The sequence below is a fragment of the Pollicipes pollicipes genome, unplaced genomic scaffold, assembly GCF_011947565.3.
Source record: "Pollicipes pollicipes isolate AB1234 unplaced genomic scaffold, Ppol_2.1 Scaffold_5724;HRSCAF=6776_pilon_pilon_pilon, whole genome shotgun sequence".
NCBI lineage: Eukaryota > Metazoa > Arthropoda > Thecostraca > Pollicipedomorpha > Pollicipedidae > Pollicipes > Pollicipes pollicipes.
In genome coordinates, this window is record NW_023596746.1 from 5,422,230 (window position 1) to 5,444,572 (window position 22,343).

General features: G+C 55.5%; 2 protein-coding genes across 2 annotated transcripts in view; one reads left to right on the forward strand and one right to left on the reverse strand.

Annotated features, from left to right (window-relative positions):
- On the forward strand, window positions 1–8,185 carry LOC119102367 (uncharacterized). Its single transcript, XM_037225735.1, has 5 exons — window positions 1–67; window positions 4,967–5,095; window positions 5,631–5,769; window positions 5,982–6,087; window positions 8,180–8,185. The coding sequence occupies exons 1-5, from the start codon at window positions 28–30 to the stop codon at window positions 8,183–8,185; spliced, it is 420 nt and encodes a 139-aa protein (XP_037081630.1). The 5' UTR covers window positions 1–27.
- A 373-nt stretch (window positions 8,186–8,558) lies between these two features.
- Window positions 8,559–22,343, reverse strand: part of LOC119102368 (putative glutamate synthase [NADPH]) — a 17,727-nt gene continuing 3,942 nt past the window's right edge. Inside the window, 27 exon segments of the mRNA XM_037225737.1 lie at window positions 8,559–9,285; window positions 9,896–10,054; window positions 10,401–10,557; window positions 11,019–11,141; window positions 11,867–12,055; window positions 12,058–12,111; window positions 12,391–12,609; window positions 12,611–12,670; window positions 12,999–13,117; window positions 13,633–13,775; window positions 14,121–14,243; window positions 14,532–14,719; window positions 14,878–15,037; window positions 15,318–15,454; window positions 15,772–15,957; window positions 16,372–16,510; window positions 16,677–16,825; window positions 17,376–17,558; window positions 18,431–18,639; window positions 18,945–18,985; window positions 19,039–19,223; window positions 19,768–19,968; window positions 20,558–20,674; window positions 21,147–21,307; window positions 21,781–21,819; window positions 21,822–21,900; window positions 21,902–21,952. Of these exon segments, the coding sequence (XP_037081632.1) occupies window positions 9,098–9,285; window positions 9,896–10,054; window positions 10,401–10,557; window positions 11,019–11,141; window positions 11,867–12,055; window positions 12,058–12,111; window positions 12,391–12,609; window positions 12,611–12,670; window positions 12,999–13,117; window positions 13,633–13,775; window positions 14,121–14,243; window positions 14,532–14,719; window positions 14,878–15,037; window positions 15,318–15,454; window positions 15,772–15,957; window positions 16,372–16,510; window positions 16,677–16,825; window positions 17,376–17,558; window positions 18,431–18,639; window positions 18,945–18,985; window positions 19,039–19,223; window positions 19,768–19,968; window positions 20,558–20,674; window positions 21,147–21,307; window positions 21,781–21,819; window positions 21,822–21,900; window positions 21,902–21,952 (3,759 nt within the window). The 3' untranslated portion in view covers window positions 8,559–9,097.

Consider the following 22,343-nt stretch of genomic DNA (forward strand, 5'->3'; position numbering starts at 1 on the left):
TCCTCGACCATCCATCACTGGCTCAAGATGACGAGGCACGTGCTGACCCTCCTGCTGTGTCTCACTGGTAAGATGACGAGGCACGTGCTGACCATCCTGCTGTGTCTCACTTGTAAGATGACGAGGCACGTGCTGACCCTCCTGCTGTGTCTCACCGGTAAGATGACGAGGCACGTGCCGACCCTCCTGCTGTGTCTCACCGGTAAGATGGCGAGGCGCGTGCTGACCCTCCTGCTGTGTCTCACCGGTAAGATGGCGAGGCGCGTGCTGACCCTCTTGATGTGTCTCACCGGTAAGATGGCGAGGCACGTGGCGCTATCGTTTGCTGTGTGCGACGTTTCCAGTCTGGATACATTAAGTCTACCTTGTTACGCACGCCCGCCCCCACTCATGTTGATGACATGATGCCAAGCATGCCTAGCATCTCATTGGTCTCGTTTAAATGCTATAATACTTTTCGAAGACACCAGTGAAACACATATCCACTATTTGATAGGCCATTTTGAATATAAGCTACACATCATGCCTTGTGAAAAGGTGAATCTAAACAAGACATGAAGTTACGTTTGGGGCAGCTACGATAGCAGCATCACTTGCTCATTTGCTCATCCATTGATCTTGATGATAAACGCATGGCAGGAAATTGGATCACGGAGATAAAAAAGGATTACAGGGTATGCCAGTTCGTTGTGCTTCACCCCACGAGAAGAGCACAGCCCAGCCCCAAGACCATCATTGGACAGGATAGTGATTACCAATATTGATTTTGATTGACGCGCGTTTAATAAACCTGGCTCGGGCAGGCCCGCATGCGTTTTGAGTCGGGGAGGGGGAGACGCACGCAGTGAGGGCGTACAACGTGCGGTCCAGGGATGAGGGGTGACACCTGGGCTGTTGTACGGGCAGACTGCGGGCAAGCGAATTTCCTCGCTTTCACAACTCATTTGCAGCGGACCGTCCAGTACTTCATTCCGTCTCCATCACGGTTTGTCAGGCTGCAGTTCAGGTGAGCACCTGTTTTGTGTTGGTGATTTTAACGCATATGGAGCGGCGATTCGTTTGGCGTCGTCTTTGCCAACAGTCTTGCAGTCACAGTGTGATCATTTGGCGTGCGTTTGCTGAGCATGTGCCTGATGGGAGGCGAGCATGCAGCAGTAATGCCTGATGGGAGGCGAGCATACAGCAGTGGTGCCTGATGGGAGGCGAGCATACAGCAGTGGTGCCTGATGGGAGGCGAGCATACAGCAGTAGTGCTGTCATCATGACGGTGCATTAGTCGACAGCGTTGCGGCCGAAGATAGAGAGCAAAGTGGTAACATTTCAAGTGTTCAAGATTTTATGGATGTTGAAAACCTGCTTTTTGGATCGTGACTTTGGAAAATTTTTGGAAAGCTCCCAGGACGCCCCTTTTCCGTAGTTGCCCAATGTCTTTGCTACAAGTGATTACGGAATTAAAATTAACAAACTCCGCGTGGATGGTTACACCATCCATACTATTCGGCAATGGATGACAGTTGTTGCGGATAAACTCATGGCAAGAGAAATGTTCAAGTCGCTGGTACCATCTTGTCGCAACGCGTAAATTTCGGTAAGATTCAGCAACTTGAGACAACAGGATGCGCGTCCAAAGCGCTCAAAGTGCACGTCCACAAAATATCCACTTTGAAGGTTTCACTGCGTGGTGCTTCTTGCTTTGTTCGTTCTCACGAAACCAATTCTTTTAAGATAACGCAATGTAAATTTAGCAAAGATAGCTTCTTTTTTTGAGGCTCTCTTAATTTGCGGGCTAGCCTGACCGTCGCGATCAGAGCTTCACTTTAATGTTAAATGCTAGATCAGGCCCAATATCGTACAAAAATGATGCAAATTTCGTCCGTTCAAAGGTTCCTCCTTTCAATTTCAGCACAGGCTATTGAAAGCTATTTCTGTCGTTCTGCTCCGCTGTCTATCGATTTAATCGTCTCCATCGCATCGTTTATTGGCAATAACTCTCATTAAGCGATAGATTATGAAGTGCGGGACAGCTCAATCGATAAGTGTCTCAAAGTTGTTTTCAAGACAATGTCCTCTAATCGCTGGTGTGGACAAACACCAACAGACCACGATACATTTTGACAATTTCAGCGTCCGAATAGAGCCATATATATAATGCTTAATAAGAGTAATATATATATATATATATATATATATATATATATATATATATATATATATATATACGTGTGTGTGTGTGTGTGCGTTTTTTTAATCGGATGGTTTAATAAACACTGGTTGTTAGAAATAAGCGTGACTTTGTTATTTATCATCTTCCGAAATATATTTCTTATCTGGCGCACTAAGCGCTTGCTTTCTAGACTGTCCTGGTCTTGGGATAGACGCAACACCCGTTGCGAGAGGAGTACAGGAGGTTTGAATTCCTGTTACACTTCACATATTCCTTCAGCGTTTCGTCAACCGTTTGCATTTTCTAGACATATAACCCGAATCACATTTATCGCACAGAGTAAGGTGAGGCAACACCCACCAAACTTTGTGATTAACTGATAGAATGTCTAGCTATTCTTCTTCGGAAAAGTCAAGGCTACAACGCCGTAGGTTGGATGACAAATATAAAGCGCAGCGTATTTGTTTTTTCATTTTTCATTATTCACAAACACGCAACACGTACTAGGCACCCACAGGTAATACAAAAATGATTTCGTAAGTTGTTGAGTAGGCCGTTCGAAACGAATTCGTCTTGATAAAGGCATGTAGCCCAAATATCCCGTCAATCTCTCCATTCTCCTGCTGATTCTGCGGGGAATAAGGCTGTTTATACTGTGCCGGCAAAAAACAATGGAAACTAATTTCAAATAGTAAATTTACCTCCCAGTAAAGTTACATATTTTTCCAAGTGCACAATACGTGCATGCTAGCTTCGTCCGGGGATCAAATCCAGCGTGGTTACGGTTCCCCCGTAGCCGGCTGGGGTTCCCCGCGCGTTGACTTGCCTGTTGGTAGATGGGTCCATGGCGCCTATGTATGCATACAGCGTCGAGCACAAGTAGCTGCCTGACATTGCGGCACCTGTTAACGATTGTAAGGGCATCTACCAGCTGTTGCCTGGTAACTCGCTGGGCATGGTGGAGATTTCATATTCGTTTTTGGATTGCCGTGCCGAACATATGTTGTGATGCATCTACTGAGTAATGTGGTCGTCAATCCGGCGCAATGGCAGTTCGGGTGGAGGGCAGGCGTCCGAAAGGGCGCTTGTCACTGTGTAGTACGTTGGATTGTTTGAGAAGGCGTGTGTCACGAGCCGGTTGTTTTCCATAAGCGGGGACCGTGTGACGGACTCTGGTAGGTAATTAACTCTATTAACTTAATTAAGATAATTAACCTCAGCTGATGCCCTGGCGACGCCTCAGCTGGTGCCCTGGCGACGCTCAGCTGGGGCCCTGGGGACGCCTCAGCTGGTGCCCTGGCGACGCCTCAGCTGGTGCCCTGGCGACGCCTCAGCTGGTGCCCTGCGACAGCCTCAGCTGGTGCCCTAGCGACGCCTCAGCTGGTGCCCTGGCGACGCTGGCTTGCCGCTGACCTAACCCTGGGCTCCTGAAGATTGATCAGATGACCTTTTCAACCGGCCGTGTAGTCCTGAGACATGGTATTCTTGAAGTACAGCTTGTTGGGCTGAAATGTCTGCAGTAGCAGCAGTACGGGCTCGGGCAAGTTTGGTGATATCTCCGCGCATGTCTTGATCGACTGCTGAACAAGGTAACTGTTAATGGCCACATTTTGTTACACTCTGCAACTCTCAAAGCGCAAAGTTTCCTGATGACCAATGTCTTAACAACCTGTTCGCATAAGTTTAATAATAACCACTTTTGGTATCCGTGGTTTTTGATAAATGTCATATTTTTTTAGTACTTAATCCATCCATTTTTATCTTGTTTCTTGTTCGTAGAGCCTGTAATCTTTGTATGGTTAAAGCTGATGGAACATAAAAACGTCAATTGGCGTTGCAGTTACTTGGACTCTTCTCGCATTGGTTTTGAGTTCTTCCATCAAACAAACACAGCCCAGAAGTAGGGCAACTTATTCCGCAAAGATCAAACTACATCTCGAAAGGGTTAATAAGCAAAACGAAGCCGCTGCGATCTTAGCGACCAGGTGGTTTAGAGAGAGAGAGAAGAGAGAGAGAGAGAGAGAGGAGAGAGAGAGAGAGAGAAGAGAGAGAGAGAGAGAGAGAGGAGATGAGAGGGGAGACGAGAGAGAAGAGAGAGAGGAGAGAGAGAGAGAGAGAGAGAGAGAGAGGAGAGAGAGAAGAGGAGAGAGAGGAGGAGGGAGGGAGAGAGGAGGGAGAGGAGAGGAGGAGAGGGAGAGAGAGAGAGAGGAGAGAGGGAGAGGAGGAGGAGAGGAGGAGGAGGGGAGAGATGAGAGAGAGAGGAGAGAGGAGGGAGAGAGAGACGAGAGAGAGGAGAGAGGGAGGGAGAGAGTGGAGAGGGAGAGAGAGAGAGAGGAGAGAGAGAGAGAGAGGAGAGGGAAGAGAGAGAGAGAGGAGAGAGAGAGAGGAGAGAGAGAGAGAGAGAGAGAGAGAGAGGAGAGGAAGAGAGAGAAAGAAGAGAGAGAGAGAGGAGAGAGAGGGAGGGGAGGGAGGAGAGAGACAAACAGACGAACAGACAGACAGAGAGACAGAGGAGTTGGGGTGAGGGGTGAGGGAGAGAGAAATATGTGCATATATATTCAAGTGTGCACTCATAAATATACGCGAGAGCATGGTTAAGGACGCCGCTGGTCTGTGTGCCTCCCCTCTCACGTGATGACGCTGCTCGAGCAGGGGCGGACGTGAGCGGTCCGTCAGGGCTGGTCTGTGTGCCTCCCCTCTCACGTGATGGCGATGCTCGGGCAGGGGCGTGGGCGGGTGTGTGCGGTCCGCCAGAGTTGGTCTGTGTGTCTCCTCTCTCACGTGATGGCGCTGCTCGGGCAGGGGCATGGGCGGACACGTGCGGTCCGTCAGGGCTGGTATGCGGCCAAATCTGCGAGTCGGCCGGAGCCAACAGCAGCTGCTCGTGCGTGCCCGGCTGGGCGCTCGCCGCCGACAAGCAGACGTGCGCAGGTGGGCTGCGTGGAGAACACGGAGGGTGTGGGGGGTGTGGAGCTCAGCGGTGTGTATGGTGAGAATGTGGAGCTGCTGGGGGTCAGGAGGTCCTGTGGGAAATTTCCGCAGCTATAAGTTCTCTTGAAAGTTCGTAAAAATGTATTTCAGGCTTGTGCTCGTGCCGATGCATGAAAACTGGCGTGCCAGTTTCCTATTCCAACAACGATTTTATGTCATACTGTATGTTATGATTTTTTTCTGCAAGCATGTTTTCGATTAAGTGACTTTAAAAGTACGTTGATGTCCGACGCATGTTGCGATCCATTCGCTATCCCGAGGCATCGCAAACGAGCTATCACGGTTTGGAACGTCCAGCATAATCTGTTACATGGCAGACTGTGAACCCACCGTTATGACAAAATACGTCTTCATGTAGCACTGAAATCCAGTTGCTTAATGTGCTTTGTTCTCTTTGAAGCCGCAATCTGGCAGCAGGTTTCACCATGCAACTATGCAACTCAGTGTGATGGCAACGCGCTTCCATATGCTACAGTTTCTAAGAAGGCGCTTTGCTACAAAGTGGAAACGAATTTCTTTGACGAACATCCTGCCAAGGCAGACTTCAACGAGACGGTGCGGGGCTGCGAAAAGTCTTGCAAAGAGAAGAAGGCGCATTATAGCGCCCAGGGCCGGTAAGTGTTCGCTCCTATCGGTATCAATATTGAAGCTTGGAGCTGCTGTCGAACTGGCAAACCAGTGTAAATACGTAGGATGTGGGGCACAAGGGAGGGCGTGACTGCCGGATGTTTCACGTTTACATTGCAAAGGCTCCGCTCGGCTGATATTTATGTTGACGTTCCATACGTGATCCGCCGATATCCAATTCACATTTTTCTACCAACAGGCTGGGCTGTCGCTGTCTGGACTTCTTCGAGGTGGTCGCTTCTCTGGACGTGCTTACCTTACAGCCGAAGAGAGCATGCGACCGCCTGCGGGAATCCAGCTGGCGCGTGCGTTTCTTGGCCGACCCGGCCGTGGCAGACCGCGTCCGTGGCGCCGCCCAGCGGCCGGCCGCCGCACCAGCCAGCCCGGCCGTACCGCAGCGACCGGGCGGCGTCCGTTCCAACACCTTCCGCTGGGGGGTGAGCCTGTCGCGCGACATGGACAGGCTGCGTGGCGATACCACCATGGGCCGACGCAGGGAGATGAGCCAGCACGGCCTAAGCCACCACAACCACCAGCAGCGCGGCGGCACGCCGCACCCGGCCGCCCGGTCGACCGGCGCGCTCCTGGCGGCGGCCCGCCGCAGGCTTGGCTGCCAGTTGGCTGGCGGCGGTGTAGGTGGCGCTGGCGTCGGGGCGCGCTGGTTGTGCAGTCCACAGGACTCTGGAATGTGATGTCTGGAATTGGAAAAGGTGCAGTATGGCGTGTGGAGATTTCCACCGCATAGGGGCAGTAAGGTTGGGGCTTCGTGTTCGTCACGGGGAACAGAGCCGAGATGCTCCAACTTTACCGGATATAACATTGCGCCTTATTGGCGTTGCTCGCAAAAACGCTCCAAAATATGCGGTGTCCTAAAGCGATGACTCCTGGTGAAGACAGCGCCAAGAAGGACTGAGTGAAGGCGTCATGTGGATGTAGATAAGGGCGGACGAATGAGACGCAAACGGGGATAGAGCACCTTTCAAACCTAGAATGGCAAAGGAAATGTAGATAAATGCGATCGCACCAGTCCCACTGCGCTGAATTTCAGAGAACAGTAGCAATATCTGCAGTATTTTGAGGAGAGACGGCTGCGGCCGGCGACGAGTCTTGGAAGGCCTCATCATGCGCTTCATTCACAGGTCAGGAGAAGCTAGGATTCTACAATTTGCAAACAGTACTTTTTTACTACGATGAGTAGATTTCGAGATTGGACTCATCCACGCGCTCTGAGCAGTGTGGAATCGGTAGGCCATTTCTCATGAGAAAGCAATTTTAGCATCATCACATCAGAAGACGTTTGCTCAGACAGCCTGGCAACATCGATTTTTCACGACATTCTCCACTCGTGATGGATCCTACGTCCCAGAGGTGGATGTGGAGCGTGGAACACGCTCTCAGTCCTTTCGGTCTTTGCGGAGAATGTCTTCTGTCCTGTCAAATGCGTGTCTTATCAGCTAGCGGGATAAAGAGATTAAATCAGAGCATCTTTTGCCTTTAGATCCTCGTATTTGACAACGCACATCACATTTCAAAACGCAACACACGGCGCCCCTTCCCCCCCCCCCCTCTAGGGAGAAGATCAGGACGATGTTGTTCGGATCTACAAATGTTGCTTTGTAGATGGGCTGCCAAACGGGCTTCTGCTCTGGTAATCCTAAACGTCCCCCTCCCCCTCTCCTCCCCCACTCTGAAGAAAAATATCTGTGCAACGCCGCCAGACCCCGCAGACAATAAACTCAGCGCTTGAATAAACGGGCTGGGAAGATATCAACCTGGCATGTAGCATTTTTGCACGCGTGTATGATTGTGTTTCGGGATACGACGCGTATAATCACGGACCTAGATACAAAAAATCGCAGTCAGCACAGCAGTGAGGTGTTGTACACGTAGCACCTACGCGTCCTAAATCATTTCGCCCATTTGCATATCCCTATTGTTTTATTTTCTTTTGTTGCTGTGTTGTCTATAAATGCACACCAACAGTTCATTAACATATGCCGGCAAATGGTCGTCCATGTATCAGGAAGCAGCCCACGAAGGTAGCGTGCTGCACTGCGTCGGCGTCAGGGGCTGCTGCGACGGTCTGGTGTGATGCACTGATGTCACGCACACAATACAAACGTCGTGTCTCGAGCTGCGGTCTTGCCGACATAACGCATCACCTGACCCCTCAAGGAGGCTCTCCACCCATCCCGAATGCCGGCTGAATTGTCTCGAGGTCATGAGCCCTGGCTCAGCCATCGTGTGGAGCGTACGTGAAGAATCCCCGGCAACCACGCACTTTATGGGTCTCTACGCAGCCTTCAAGAGCAAGAGCGCTGATGCAGTTGAAGAGCAGTGTCGCTGTGGGACGCAATATAGCGGTGAAATAATGTGACATTCGAGTCCAATTCGCAGACCTAGCACAATCCAAACCAAAGCCAGGCAACCTTGCGAGGTTTTGAAAGCCGGCTCTAATAGCATGATCAACTGAAGCACGACGCCACGCGAGTACGTGTATTATTGTTGCTTTATATATGAGGCAGCCACAACAGCTAACATTCGTTCACTCCCATGTCATCCTACAACAGACTTGACTCGTAGTTCGCGTTCGCGCACAGTGACCCTGGGGTCCGGGAGACGTGTGTCGTGGGCTGCTTGGGGCTGGAAGACGGTACGCTGCGGGCTGCCCGGAGAGAAGCCCACAGCACGACAGCAGCAGGCACAGCAAGACATTAACTGCCACAGCAGGACACGAACAGCTACAGCGTGACAGCAGCATTGATGGACACGGTCCTGCAGTGACGAGAAACCGTTTATTCGTAATATAAAGCGGCTGCACTACTGCCCAAAACCGTGGACGTGCTTGACGCATCCCATGCTTTCCGCGCGCTCACACGAAGGTCAACACCGGCCATCAATCACCGCAGCCGTGGACTGAAACGCAGCAAATCGGAGAGACTATCCGGCCACACCAAACTCGGAAGCAATGCTCAGTGAGCCGACGCCTCCCATCACCGTCGGTGGCCTCGCTTGGTGACCATGGCAACGCTCATCACGGAAACCTTACCAACGCGGGTACGATCTGGGCAGGCGCTACGACACATCTAGACTTCTGAGCGCCGTTTCGAACGACTCTAAGCCGGCGCACGGCGGGCACCGAGACTGCACTACGTTGGCGTCCGGCCGCATGGAGCCTGCACCTCCCCTGCGCCTCACACGAACACGACCCACGGGGAACTAAGCTCACCGACGCGCTGCTCCAAGAGCCCTCGCGCAGCCGCGCCGCGCCCGCTACACTAGCGCCGCTGAGCGCCCCGACGGCGGCGGCGCGACTCAGACGGGAATCTCGTAGTCTTCGAGCGGGTCCCACTTCTTCTTCTCGCCCAGTGCTGGGATGCGGATGATGCCACCCTGGCCGGGCAGCATGGTGAGCCCCTGCGAGAGGAACTCGTCCACCTCGCGCGCCACCTGGCGGCCCTCCGAGATGGCCCACACGATGAGCGACTGGCCGCGCCGACAGTCTGCGGGGGGGGGGGGGGCGGGGGTCAGGGGCCATCCCGCCGGCGGAGAACCTGCGCGAGACGTCCGCACAACCGCACGTGCTGGTGGCCTAGTGACGCGCCCGTAGTGATCCGTGTGAAGGCAAGTGGGGACGGGGAATGTTGAAAGGGACGTGAGGAGGGTCTCAACGAGCGATGTGGAGGCCGGAGGTCGCAATCCGGGGTACGCGAAGCGATCCCCGCAGTTTGGTGCCAATAACGTTAAACCAGCTGTTTAAAGTGCACCTTTTGCCCAATCACTGACTAACCACGGAGCGCGAGGCACATCATCAGGAGTGGCGACCGCCGATACAGTTTCCATAACCATATCCATGACTGGAGACCGCATGACTGCTAAAGGCGGTCACACAGACACCACATCCGAGCCTCAGAGCCCAGTCCATGCTGGCTTCCTGCGGGAGTCAAGCGCACAGCACCCATCTGTGCCGGCATCTTGGACTAACTCAGCCACGCGGAGGATCGCGACGCGTTCACTTCGACTCTGAGGGCGCCATGACCAAAGCACTCGCCTTCAAACTGGGCGCACAAGCACGGCGCCGGCCGCGCGGCTCGGCACGCCCAGTCGTCTCACCTCCGGCGGCGAACACGCCCGGCACGCTGGTGCAGTACTTTCCGTCGGGCGTGCGGATGTTGGAGCGGCCGTCCTGCTCCAGCTCCATCTGCTTGATGATGTCGGCCTCCGGGCCCAGGAAGCCCATGGCCAGGATCACCAGGTCCGCTTTGAACACCTGCCAACGAGGGGAAGGGGGAGGGGGAGGTCATGACAGGCATTTGCTACGGATAAGCGCTTCTTGCCAGCCATACCACCTGATGAACTTTTCGCAAGCGAACCTCTCCTGATCGTGAGTCATTTCGTTGGCAGAGTGAACTTACGCCAATGTCTGCGTTCATCGCCAATGGCAGCTGAACCCAATGTGCCCTATGGGACCAAGCGCTACCTCACCTTAACTGACACGCAATGCATAGCAATGGTCGGAAATCCACCGACCGCATCGATACCCGATTTGCACCACAGCCACGCCCTCCAGTTTCCCCCGGCATTGTCCTCGCTCGCGGCCGCTCGGCGGCCGCACCTGTTCGGTTGTCAGGCAGCTCCTTGAGCTGCCAGCGGCCGTTGTCGTCCTTGACCCAGTCGACCCGGACCGTGCGGATCCCAGAGACCCGGCCGTTGTCGTCCGACAGGAACTCCTTCGACATGATGGAGTAGTGGCGCGGATCGTGGCCGAACTTGGTCTGCCGGCGACGGGTGATTTCGTGGTTTGTATACGTAGGTTAGCTGGGGGCAACATGGTCTATACGCATGATCTTATAGGTCGATTGGTGGTACTACTATGATGGCGTGTGCATACAGGTCAGTTGGTGCCCACTTCGTCTGCGCGCGTCTTTAACTGTTGAGAGCTCCGACATGACGCCCAGTGACGACAAAAGTTTAAAATATGTGCAAAAGTACTGAGGGTGCAAGACAGAAGTAGCATGAGTCACACCATGCTAAGGCTTTAAGATCGCCTGTGAAGAAACTCAAAAGTTCGTGGTACCGTCACGGCTACAGAATGGCAAAAATCAGACGTCAGTGGTGACCACCCTCGCACACACAGGAGCGTCATCGGTGAACAAGAGCAGTAGCGAATCAAAAGTCCTCCACAGATAGCATGACGCGGGGCCTCAGTGTCGATGGGGGGAGTATGACGTCATACCTTGACCTCCTCGTGTCCGTAGTCGACCCGGAACACCTTGGGCCACTCTGGCCAGGGGTTGTCGGGAGCGCGCGTGTCCGGCGGCTGCGGCAGGATCTCGAACGCCGTGATGGAGCGGGCTCCCTGGAACGTAGCGGAGCACAGGGAATCGTCAGCTGATGATGATGATGATGATGATGATGATTGGGGTTTAGCTGGGGCGAAGCAGAAGGGCGGAGCACGCCCCGCTTCTCGTCTCTCCTGCATCTTCCGAGTTGTTGTCATCCTTTGAAGTCCGCACTCTTCGCAGCCACACTGCGCAGCCAGTCCGCTCAAGAGCTCAGATTAGGTCAGCAGTCTAGGAGGGATTTCGCACTTTTGGCGACACCGACCATCCAATACGGAGTATTCGGCAAAACACCACACATGCCACAAATGAACAGACGGGCAGTCCACAGCAACATTGAAGATGTGTGAGTGCTGAAGTGAGTGAGCGTCGGAGTGAATTTTGGAGTGAGCGAGGAGTGAGTGAGTAAGTGAGTGAGTGAGGTGGGTGAGTGAGTGAGGTGAGTGAGGTGGGTGAGTGAGTGAGTGAGTGAGTGAGTGAAATGAGTGAGCGAGAACTCGAGTGAGTGAGTGAGTGAGTGAGTGAGTGAGTGAGTGAGTGAGTGAGTGAGTGAGTGAGTGAGTGAGTGAGTGAGTGAGTGAGTGAGTGAGTGAGTGGAGTGAGTGAGTGAGTGAGTGAGTGAGTGAGTGAGGAGTGAGTGAGCGAGCGAGTGAGTGAGTGAGTGAGTGAGTGAGTGAGTGAGTGAGTGAGTGAGTGAGTGAGTGAGTGAGCGAGCGGCAGTCGAGGCCCGCCCGCTCCATACATGTCGCAGCGAGGTGCCGATGCAGTCGTTGCCCGTGTCGCCGCCACCGATCACAATCACGTCCCGGTCCTTGGCCAGCAGGCGCGACTCGTCGATCTCGTTGCCCATCTGCTTCTTCTGCCACGTCTCCAGGAACTCCATGGCGAAGTGGATGCCGTCCAGCTTGCGGCCGGGGATCGGCAGGTCGCGCGCGGCCACGTGGCGCCCGTGCACAGAATTGTGGCGTCGTACTCGTCCATCAGCTCCTGCCAGGCCCCGATGCTGGCGTTAGTCTCCGTGGAGCTTGTCACGCGGGTTGGAAAACCCGCGAGCAGCAGCTGTTTTAAGGGTTCACAGCCAGTAATGGGAGTCGGAATGCTGAAGGCCGCAAAGGGTGGTAGCGCCCTAGCCCGGGACAGAAGCGAAACCAGTGTCAGGAATCCTCGTCCCCACCACAACCCACTTCCTCCTAGCCTCCGCCCATAGTCCCTGCCACGGCCGGCCAGGGCTGACCCCGCCGCGACCCTCAGCCGTCCCCTACCCACCTTCGGCTTGACATCAACACCAACAGTGCAGTTGGTGACGAAGGCGACGCCCTCGTCCTCGAGCAGGCGCACGCGCCGCTGCACCACCTCCTTGTCCAGCTTCATGGAGGGTATGCCGTACTGCAGGAGGCCGCCGATGCGGTCGTTCCGCTCCATGACGACGGCCGTATGGCCGGCCTTGTTGAGCTGGTGGGCGGCGGCCATGCCGGCCGGCCCCGCCGCCCACGATCGCCACGCGTCGGCCGGTCCGGGTCAGCGGGGGCTCCGGACGGATCCAGCCCTGGTGGCGGGAGGGGGGAGGGGGTCAGCGGCACAGGGCCGCGGGGAGCCAGCGGGCCGGGCAGGAGTACAGGGGTCGGCACTCAAGGCAAAATAAATGCGTCCGTCAGGCATAGCCAAACCACTCCTGCGATGAAGCTGTTTTACGCTGCGGAGTTAGTAAAAATAATGTCCCGATTCATCGACGTCCCAGCAAACGTGCTCCAGCATCAAAACAGACAGACGAAATATGCAGTGTAGAAGAAAACTGTAAAACGTTTTGCAGCAGCAGTACAGCCACAGTTTCCCAGTTCTAATTTCCATGGCTTCTGTCCGCGCAGTCGCCTCACCATTTCAAAGCCATGGTCGATGATGGCACACTCGATGTTCTTGATGGTGACCGGCGGCGAGATGATGCCCAGCACGCAGGCGCCCTCGCATGGAGCGGGGCACACGCGACCCGTGAACTCTGCCGAAGACCGGGCGACCGGTACCGCAGACGGAGGGGACGGGGGGTCCGGACAGCGCGTCTGGGCAGCGCGTTAGGGACGGGGGTCGGGACGGGGGTCGGGACGGGGGGTCTGGGCGGCGCGTTAGGGACGGGGGTTGGGACGGGGGTCTGGGCAGCGCGTTAGGGACGGGGGTCCGGACGGGGGGTCTGGGCAGCGCGTTAGGGACGGGGGTCGGGACGGGCGCCGGAGATTTCAACGCGTGAGATCGGATACTTGTGGAAAGGTTGGAAAAAGGGGAGCGAAGAGGCAGGCGTCAGCCTCCAAAAACTACCTAATTACGCGAACGACCAAAGTTATCGAGTTTTCTCCCCTCCGTATTTCAATAACAATCCACATCCACTTATTTACAGCATGTTTATGCATTTGCACAGATCATCAGGTCGACACCATTTTCTTTACAGCAATCGATCCTTCTCCAGACTACTGTCATACGCCCGAGCCTGGGACGGTCGCCGAGTAACGTCCAACTCACCCGGGAAGTTGTTGGTCTGCAGCAGATGGTCCAGCGCCTCCTGCCAGAGGCCCTTGTAGACGAGATCGTTCCACTTGGGGATGATGTTGCCCAGCGGACAGCCGGTGGTGCTCTGACACATCGGGGTGCCGCACTCCATGCATCTGCAGGCGGAGAGACAGCGGGTCTGGTGAGAGCGAGTCGCATTAGACAGCGGGAGGCACATTCACTTGGATCCGAGCCCATGTTTTCCGTAGGTGTTGACGTGTACCAATACCGACGTGATAGTCGTATGTATGACCTCTGAGGCTACTCTAGAGCTGTTTTAAGGGTGTAACGCCGCAGGAGCGAACTCACGGCCCATGCTTCACGTCTGACCAAATGTCGCGCCTGACATGCGGACGTGAACCTCGTTTTGTGTGAACTCACGACGCTGGCGCGGTGCCTTTCCCAGGCCTTTGGAGGGAACGAGTGACCGCGGCCGGCCAGCTGACGACGGTGTGACTGACCTAGCCGCCTGCCTGCGCAGCCCCTTCTTGACCGACTTGTGGCTGTAGATCTCGCCCCAGTCCTGCATCCGCTCGCTCGCCGGCCGGTACATCACCTTCTCGCGGTCGTACTTCATAAAGCCCCTGTCGACACCGTGCATGGTCACGTGACAAAGTATACGCAACAGTCTGAGGCTGATGCGTGTGAGGGCTGCAGCAGGTGAAATGGGAAAGCACCTTTTTCATGACATCGCAAAGAAATAAAAAACATTCGCAGGGAGCCATACAATCCATGCGCTCAAAACCTTGGCAAGACTATGCATGTAAATGTTGTAATTATTATGCTTTATCCGCCCTTCGCCGTTTCAATCTCCAATGGCATACTTTCTCCACGCATCTACTCTTGGTCCACACCACCATCATTCCACTCGCCTCATCTTGTCCAGCTTGACCAGGATCTTGGCCTCCTTCTCGGCGTCGGTGATGGCGTCCTCGATGTCCAGCACGTCCGGCTCCTCGTCCGACTCGGTCTTGGCCTCCTTGCGCTTCTCCAGCTGCTTCTTCTTGAACTCCGCCTCGGCCAGCTGGCGCAGGGCCCGCTGGTACTCGTACGGGAAGACCTGGAAGAGACACGGAAGCTGAGGTGACACTCGGCTCGGCATTCACGGCGGCCTGCCAGACACACTAGCTCGAACGGACGGGGTGCCAAGCAGTTCCCGATCGCGTTCCAGGCGGTGCACAGTCGCCGTTCCGAACCGGTCTGTGTCGCGAATCTCACCTTGGTGAACTTCTTGGCGTTCTCCGGCCAGTTCTCCAGGATTTTGAGCGCTACCTTGGAGCCCGTCTTTTCGGAAAACTCCCGCAGCAGGGCCTCCACGAACATGATGTCCTCGTCCTTGTCCATGGGAAGCAGGTCCACCATCTCCATGTTGCACTTCCTGAGACACGGGTCACACGTCAGTCTAGATGACCGGGAAGGTGGCCTGCGCTGAGCATGCGGGAAAAAACAAGACCACAAGTACAGTGATGGTAGACTAAGCGAAGAAGAGGAACAGTTTACTGCTTAGGCAGTAAGTTATTTTACCCTACTCATACATATCCGCGTTTTTCTAAGTACCTCTTTTGGTCAGAACGCTTGAGCACGTGAAGAATACCAATTTTTAATCTCACAAAACTCCATGTCAATTGCCTGCAGATCTGATCCGACCAGTCGCTTACTGGTGGAAGTCGTCGGCCACCTCGCTGAAGACGTAGGCAATGCCTCCGGACATGCCGGCGGCGAAGTTCCTGCCCGTGGCGCCGAGGATGAGCACCCGGCCGCCGGTCATGTACTCGCAGCAGTGGTCGCCGACACCCTGCCGGCACAGGTGGCGCCGTCTCAGGACACTCGGGCAACGGCCCCGGACGGGGACGCAGCAGTGGTGTTCAGCTGACGCAGACCAGTCACAAGATCGGGGCCTTTTGCCTTTGTTGGTGGCAAATGATGGCTACTTAACTTTAAGAGATTGGAATTAACTGGTTAAGATACGGGATGTAGGAAATAATACACGTAAAGGGAGATAAACCTCCCGGATTTTTAGCAACGACTGTGCATCGCTTTCTTGTGGCAATTACAACATAAAATGTCGGAGTGTCGGCGGACACCAGCCTCGTCTCCCGCGGCGGAACTCACCTCAATGACGGCGGTGGCGCCCGAGTTCCGGACGCAGAAGCGCTCGGCGGCCTGGCCTCGGATCATGGCACGGCCGGACGTGGCTCCGTACAGGCACACGTTGCCTACGATGATGTTGTCGTCGGAGCGGAATGACTCCGACATGCCCGTCGGCGGGTAGATGGTCAGTTCGCCGCCGGACAGGCCCTGCCGGCGGGCAGGCGGCGTTCAGGGGACCAGCGGCTACGCGGGGAGCGCCAGCACACCGCGTGACCCCGCTCGGAGTGGGGAACTGTGCAGCAGCCGTCGGTGGCTCAAAAGGCGGCCGATTTGGAGCACGTTTGGTTGGCTAAGTGGTTCAAGTGGAAACATTCACTATGTATAAAGGGCGGTGTCAAGTACTGGTTATCTGCATGACTTTTTAAAGGCGCAACACTGGGCAGCTTCTCCTCAGTGTTGGCTCTTGCCAGCAAGCTTAACTCAGCAAATCCAGGAGCACTCAGCTAACGAGCTGCAAGCTTCTGAGCTCAGCCCCTTTTGAGCCCAGGAGGCAGCATTTGAGCTCTGCGATTTCCTCCACGGCACGATCACCAGCCAGTACCCAGAGCCGCTGCAGCTCACCTTGCCCACGTAATCGTTGGCGTCGCCCTCCAGGGTCAGGTGGACTCCCTTCGACAAGAAAGCGCCGAAGCTCTGGCCGGCAGAGCCCTTCAGGCTGATTTGGATGCTGTTGTCCGGCAAGCCCGCGTCCATGTGCTTCCTGGTGAGGAGAGGCCAGCCGGTCAGGGTCACGACCAGTGGGTGGACGTATCTGTTTTTCAGGCCTCCCTTCCCCAGAGGACACCCAGTTAGCCGCGCGCACACAGACACACAACGGACGGAGCCCACGATAAGGTACCGAGAGCTCAGGGTGTGGCCTTCCTTACTTGGCGATGCGACAGCTGAGGGTGGCTCCAAAAGTGCGGCAGTTGTTGGAGATGGTACTGTCGATGTGCACCTGGTCCGTCTTGCCTTCAATCACGTCCATGCACTGGCTGATGATGCCCTCCTCCATGCGCTCACTCAGTCTGAAGTCCTGCGAGCGGCGGAGAGTGACGAGAGTGAGAGGGGCCCCCAACAGTGGAATGGAAGACAATCGATAGATCGCTCACGTTGGCAGTTGCTCACGAAGGCAGTGTGGGGCTTCTGGGAAACGCAGTTCAGGTGACATCAGTCAAATGAACTGTCTTTTGATGGCCCTTATTCGCTATCATCTGTTCAGGAAAGTGAAAAGCCTGACGCCACACGCACAACAACCTTAACAATGCCGCCACCCACTGCTACCGTCCAAAGGCAAAAAGGCTGACGAGTTATGTTTGCTGATGGCTTTTAGACCTTTCTGCCTTTGGACGGCAGATTAACAATAACCACATACAGCCGGGATGAGATGCACAGGCTGACACAGGCTGACACAGGCTGGCTGAGCAGGGCGTAAGACCAAAAGCTCCAGGGCAACAGAAGATAGACTCCTCGCGTCTCAGTCAACAGCAAGACGCATGCGCAAACGCCCATCAGATTCGTATCTAGCTGAACCGCCAAGTCACGGCCTGCCAGGTGACGCCGCTGTGCAGGGCTTGGAAGCCCACCTGAGCCACACTCCCGCCCAGTATGCTGGTGTTGGGACGCAGCTCCTGAGCGTTCAGCAGGATCCGGGCAAAGTTCAGCAGCTTCGTCTTCGGCGGCAGGTCGTCGCGCATGCGCAAGAACTTCGTCTGGCCGATGAGGTCGTTGAACTTGGTGACGCCCAGTTTGGCCATGTAGCCGCGCACCTAAAAAGCCACGTTGCATGGTGTCCATTTGCAAACGCCAGGAGTCATTCAAAAGGGTGGGCATGATTAAGACTGGGCGATTTCAGAACCCTTACGGCAGCTTCCTAACACTGTCCACTACCCATTAAATGAGCTAAGTTCACCATGTTAACCATCGCATTTTTTATCGTGCTGGAAAAATCACCGGCGTGCGAGTAAAAGCTTGGGTCGCATCTGGCATACACCCAAAATAAAACGCCTGCGACTCGGACAAGAGCCATGGGCGGTATGCGACCTCAGGTCACGGGAATAGTCCGAAGATCATAATCGTGGACGTCATTTCTTATCTCTCGGAGCAATGCAGCGTCGCTGGGTCACATGCTCACTTGGGTCGCACGCACTTTCAAGTCATTCCCACGCTGGGTCACTCATACACTGGGTCCCGGGCACTGGATAAACTACTAGATACTAGATAAACGTGGCGTCACCAAGTCGTCTTCAGAGGACGACCTGCGCTTGCGGACGCTGCGGCTACCCGTTCAGGCCGAGCTCCCCTGACGCTGCCTATCCCATCCCATCCCATCCCATCAGATCTTACCATATCCTACCATATCCTACCAAACCCTACCCAATAATATCACATTTCCATCCCACCCTATCCTGGTTATTTCCTATCCTATCCTATCCTATCCTATCCTATCCTATCCTATCCTATCCTATTCCCTATCCCTATCCACCTATCCTATCCTATCCTAACCTTATTCCTATCCTAGCCTATTCCATCCTGTCATACATCCTATCCTATCCTATCTCATCTATCCTATCCTATCCTTCCTACCCTCTCCTATCCTGCCACATCATCACGTCAATCCCACCCGACCCCCCAGCCCTACCTCCTCGGCCAGCAGGAACAGGTAGTTGATGACGTGCTCCGGCTGGCCCTCGAACTTCTTGCGCAGCTCCGGGTCCTGGGTGGCGATGCCGACCGGGCACGTGTTCAGGTGGCACTTGCGCATCATGATGCAGCCGAGCGCGATCAGCGGCGCCGTGCTGAAGCCGAACTCGTCGGCGCCCAGGATCGCGCCCACCAGCACGTCAAAACCTGGTGGGGAGAGTCGGTGACGTGGCCGTGCGTGGAGCAGGGCGAGAAATAGCCGGGGTGATGGAACAGATGAAAACGCGTGATGAGCCACGCATGCGCGACTCATGTCAAACATAACATCATATCACACAGACATGTTTGACATCACGACAGAGAAAACACGCGGTGAACGATGTAATCTTTACAGTTGTCAGCAGGGCTTACGGTAATCTACCGCGGAGTGAACCTGCTGCACACTCCAGCGTCTGCACTCGGCGCCCCCGCTCGCCGGCCCGGTGCGTGACCGGGCCACGCCCGCCGCTCACCGGTGCGGATCTGTCCGTCCACCTGCAGCACCACCCGCTCCCTGCGCGTGACCCGGCCACCCGCCGTCTTGTGTGACCCGGCCAGGCCTGTCGCTCACCGGTGCGGATCTGTCCGTCCACCTGCAGCACCACCCGCGAGCGCAGGTTGTTGAGCGTCAGCGTCTGGTGCGTCTCCGAGAGGCCCAGCTCCCAGGGTAGGCCGGCGAACTTGATGCCCGTCCAGCTGCTGGCGCCCGTGCCTCCGTCGTGGCCCGAGATGGTGATGTGCTCCGCCTTGCCCTGCCGGGGAGGGGGGGGGGCAGTGGCGGGTCAGAGGCTGGCTTCTGCCATGTTTTGTGGTACTTGCCTGTGACGTGGTCGGAAGTTGTGAGGAGAAAGTGTATTGGTGTCGTGAGAAAACAAAACATCATATCTAGGATGTCCACAAACTGCAACCAAGGTACTTTTACATAAGCGCCCTACGACGGAATCAACAGACTGACAGTACTTGTATAAGTTTGAAACAACGATGACCCAGGCTGCACACTCTCCGGCATTCAGCCGTGGTCCATATCCTGGTTCGGTAGTCTGACCTCGTTCCTGCGGCTTCGACAGCCCACATATGCTTGCTCAGCCCAACAGCATCAGCCCCGCTTCATGCTTTCCATCTATACTGCGAGACCCACCCAGAGTTGACTTTGGAAGCCAGAGCCCTGCCATGGTGCCGGCCCTTTGTCCCGCGATCCGTTCGCAAAACGTCATCAAGCAGGAAAGTCGGCAGGAAGTGACACCGGGAGTGATCAGCAGAGCCCCAGCACCTCCAGCGAGTTCAGCCAGCGCGTACCTTGGCGACGCCGCTGGCCACAACGCCGACGCCGACTTCAGAGACGAGCTTGACGCTGATGCGAGCCTCCGGGTTGGCCGACTTGAGGTCGAAGATGAGCTCGGCCAGGTCCTCGATCGAGTAGATGTCGTGGTGGGGCGGCGGCGAGATCAGACCCACGCCGGGCACCGAGTGGCGCGTGGCCGCGATGTCCTCCGACACCTGGCGCCGGTGGTCACGGGTCACGGGTCACGGGTCACCAGACGCTCGCGTCCCAACAGCTCCACTGGTGTAGAGTGCATCGGCATGGGGGACGTCGGCTGACAGACGGCCGGGTTGTGCTCCCAAAACAAAGCCGGCGGCCCTGTCTTCCGATGCGAGAACAGCCGACGACGTCGCGGTTAGTGTAAGGGCGTAAGACAGCACGCTATGTGCAAGGCCTAAGGTCATTATCCTTACCGTCGACCAATTTCCACACGCATCGTCCGCTTCTCAGTATCACGGCATCACGTAGCAAACTTTTCATGCCGCATATGTATTCAATTTTTCAGCAACTTCGTTAATATTCTTAGTAATCTCCATTCCACGGTAGTCTCACCGATGCTCGCACCAGGATACGATCATGGCATGAATACATTTAACCAGAGCATGTCCGTGTCCAAAGAAAGCCAGGGCACGCCAAACTACCGATCCCGACCCCCAGCCTGTCGCACTTTTAAACATGCCAATTCGCCGTGCTTAACAAACATCATGTGTCGTGACTTCACCGTTCCACCATTGTGACACCATCGTGGCCCCATCGCCCTCTGACCTTGTGTCCGGGCAGCTCGCCTCCCTCGCCGGGCTTGGCGCCCTGTGCCATCTTGATTTGCAGCTCGTTGGCGTTGGCCAGGTACGTGGCCGTCACTCCGAACCGTCCCGACGCCACCTGAGGCAGAACGGCCTCTGTCGGACGGCAGCGAGCAAAACGACAGCGCTACGGGCCTCTGTCGGACGGCAGCGAGCGAAACGACGGCGTTACGGGCCTCTGTCGGACGACAGCGAGCGAAACGACAGCGTTCCGCCTCTGGAACCTCGATGTACACTTCTTAATAGCCATGTTCCTGCGTTACACTACCGGCGAAAAAGTGTCAAAGATAATATTGGCGACTTCTTGGATACAGCGTTTTGCAGTGACATCTTGTTAACATATGCATGCTTGGTTTTTGAAGACCATTTCGTTTGAGTGCATGTTCAGCGACAGCGACGATCAGCACCTCACTCAGCAGCATATTCAGAATGTCTGTGGATTGCTCCATCCAGTCCAGATTGATCCAGTACGAGAGGCAGCAGCCGGCACCCGCAGCCAGACCACCGTCACGAGCTCAGCAGCGGTGCCGCTGTTCGCCGACGCCGCTCACCTGCTTGATGGCCGAGCGCTTGTTGAAGTTGGGGTCGTCGACGATGAAGCGGTCCGAGTTCTCTCCGCCCTCGCCCGTGTTGGACTTGCCGCCGACGCGGTTCATGGCGATGGCCAGCGAGGTGTGCGTCTCGATCGAGATGCTGCCGAAGCTCATGGCGCCTGGAGGCGGAGAGCGTTGTTGGTGGAGTGTAACAACGTGAACGTGCTGTCACTGCGGGGGAGTATTGCACAATCGTGAGGCTATCGTATCATCAGTGATTCTAGGCGACGAACAGACCGAACTGTCAGCAGACGCAGACCACCGGAAGTGCGGCAGAAAGGGCTTTGACGAGCAACGTCATTTTGCAGCCCACTTACGCTGCATTCTGCAATATACAACCTAACACTTGTAAGGAAAATATAAAACAGCCATAGGTCACGAAGTACAAGTCTCCATCCACTAGATCATCTCCGTTTATCGGCTGAACTTGACCTTCAGCCATGCGGCCAATGGTCACGCACCGATTAACACACCTCCTTTCCACTTCACAGCCGGCCCTGCCCCCCCCCCCCCCCGTCCTTGGGCCACTTCACAACGCAAGTATCCCCGCCTCATCAGCACCCTCCCCTCATCACGCCTCTAACACACGCACCGGTGGCGAAGCGCTTGACGATCTCGCTGGCCGGCTCACCTGGCTGATGTCGACGGGCGTGACGCCGTCCACCAGCTGCAACTGGCCGCGAAGCGTGCACTCGCGGATGGTGGTCATGTCTGGACGCCACGAACCGCTCGTACGCGCTGCGGCTGTTGGTGCGCGCCGCCGCCTGCCGGAGACGGGAGGAAACGCAACTGTGGAGACGCGCCGAGCTCCGGGTTTGTCGTCGGAGGCGGTGCGATACAATGACTTGGGATCCGTGTTTCTGGTGGATTGCAGCGCGCAAGTGTTCGAGAGATCTTCGGCTAGCGCTGCCTGGCCTGCCCAACAGCCTGCTCCTACTCAACTGCGGCGAGTATGCTACTGCAGGCCGACTGGACAGCTTGGCTGGCTGGCTTCCCTAATCATGTCTTCAAGACCGCACATCACAACGCAACACTGAAAATCAGTGAACAAAAACGTGGCCCGGTGCATTTACGAGCTCCAGGGGCAGCCATCTATTCGCGAGGTAGACATATTGCCGGTCACTCCGCCGGACTCGGTCTGACCCCATTCCCTCG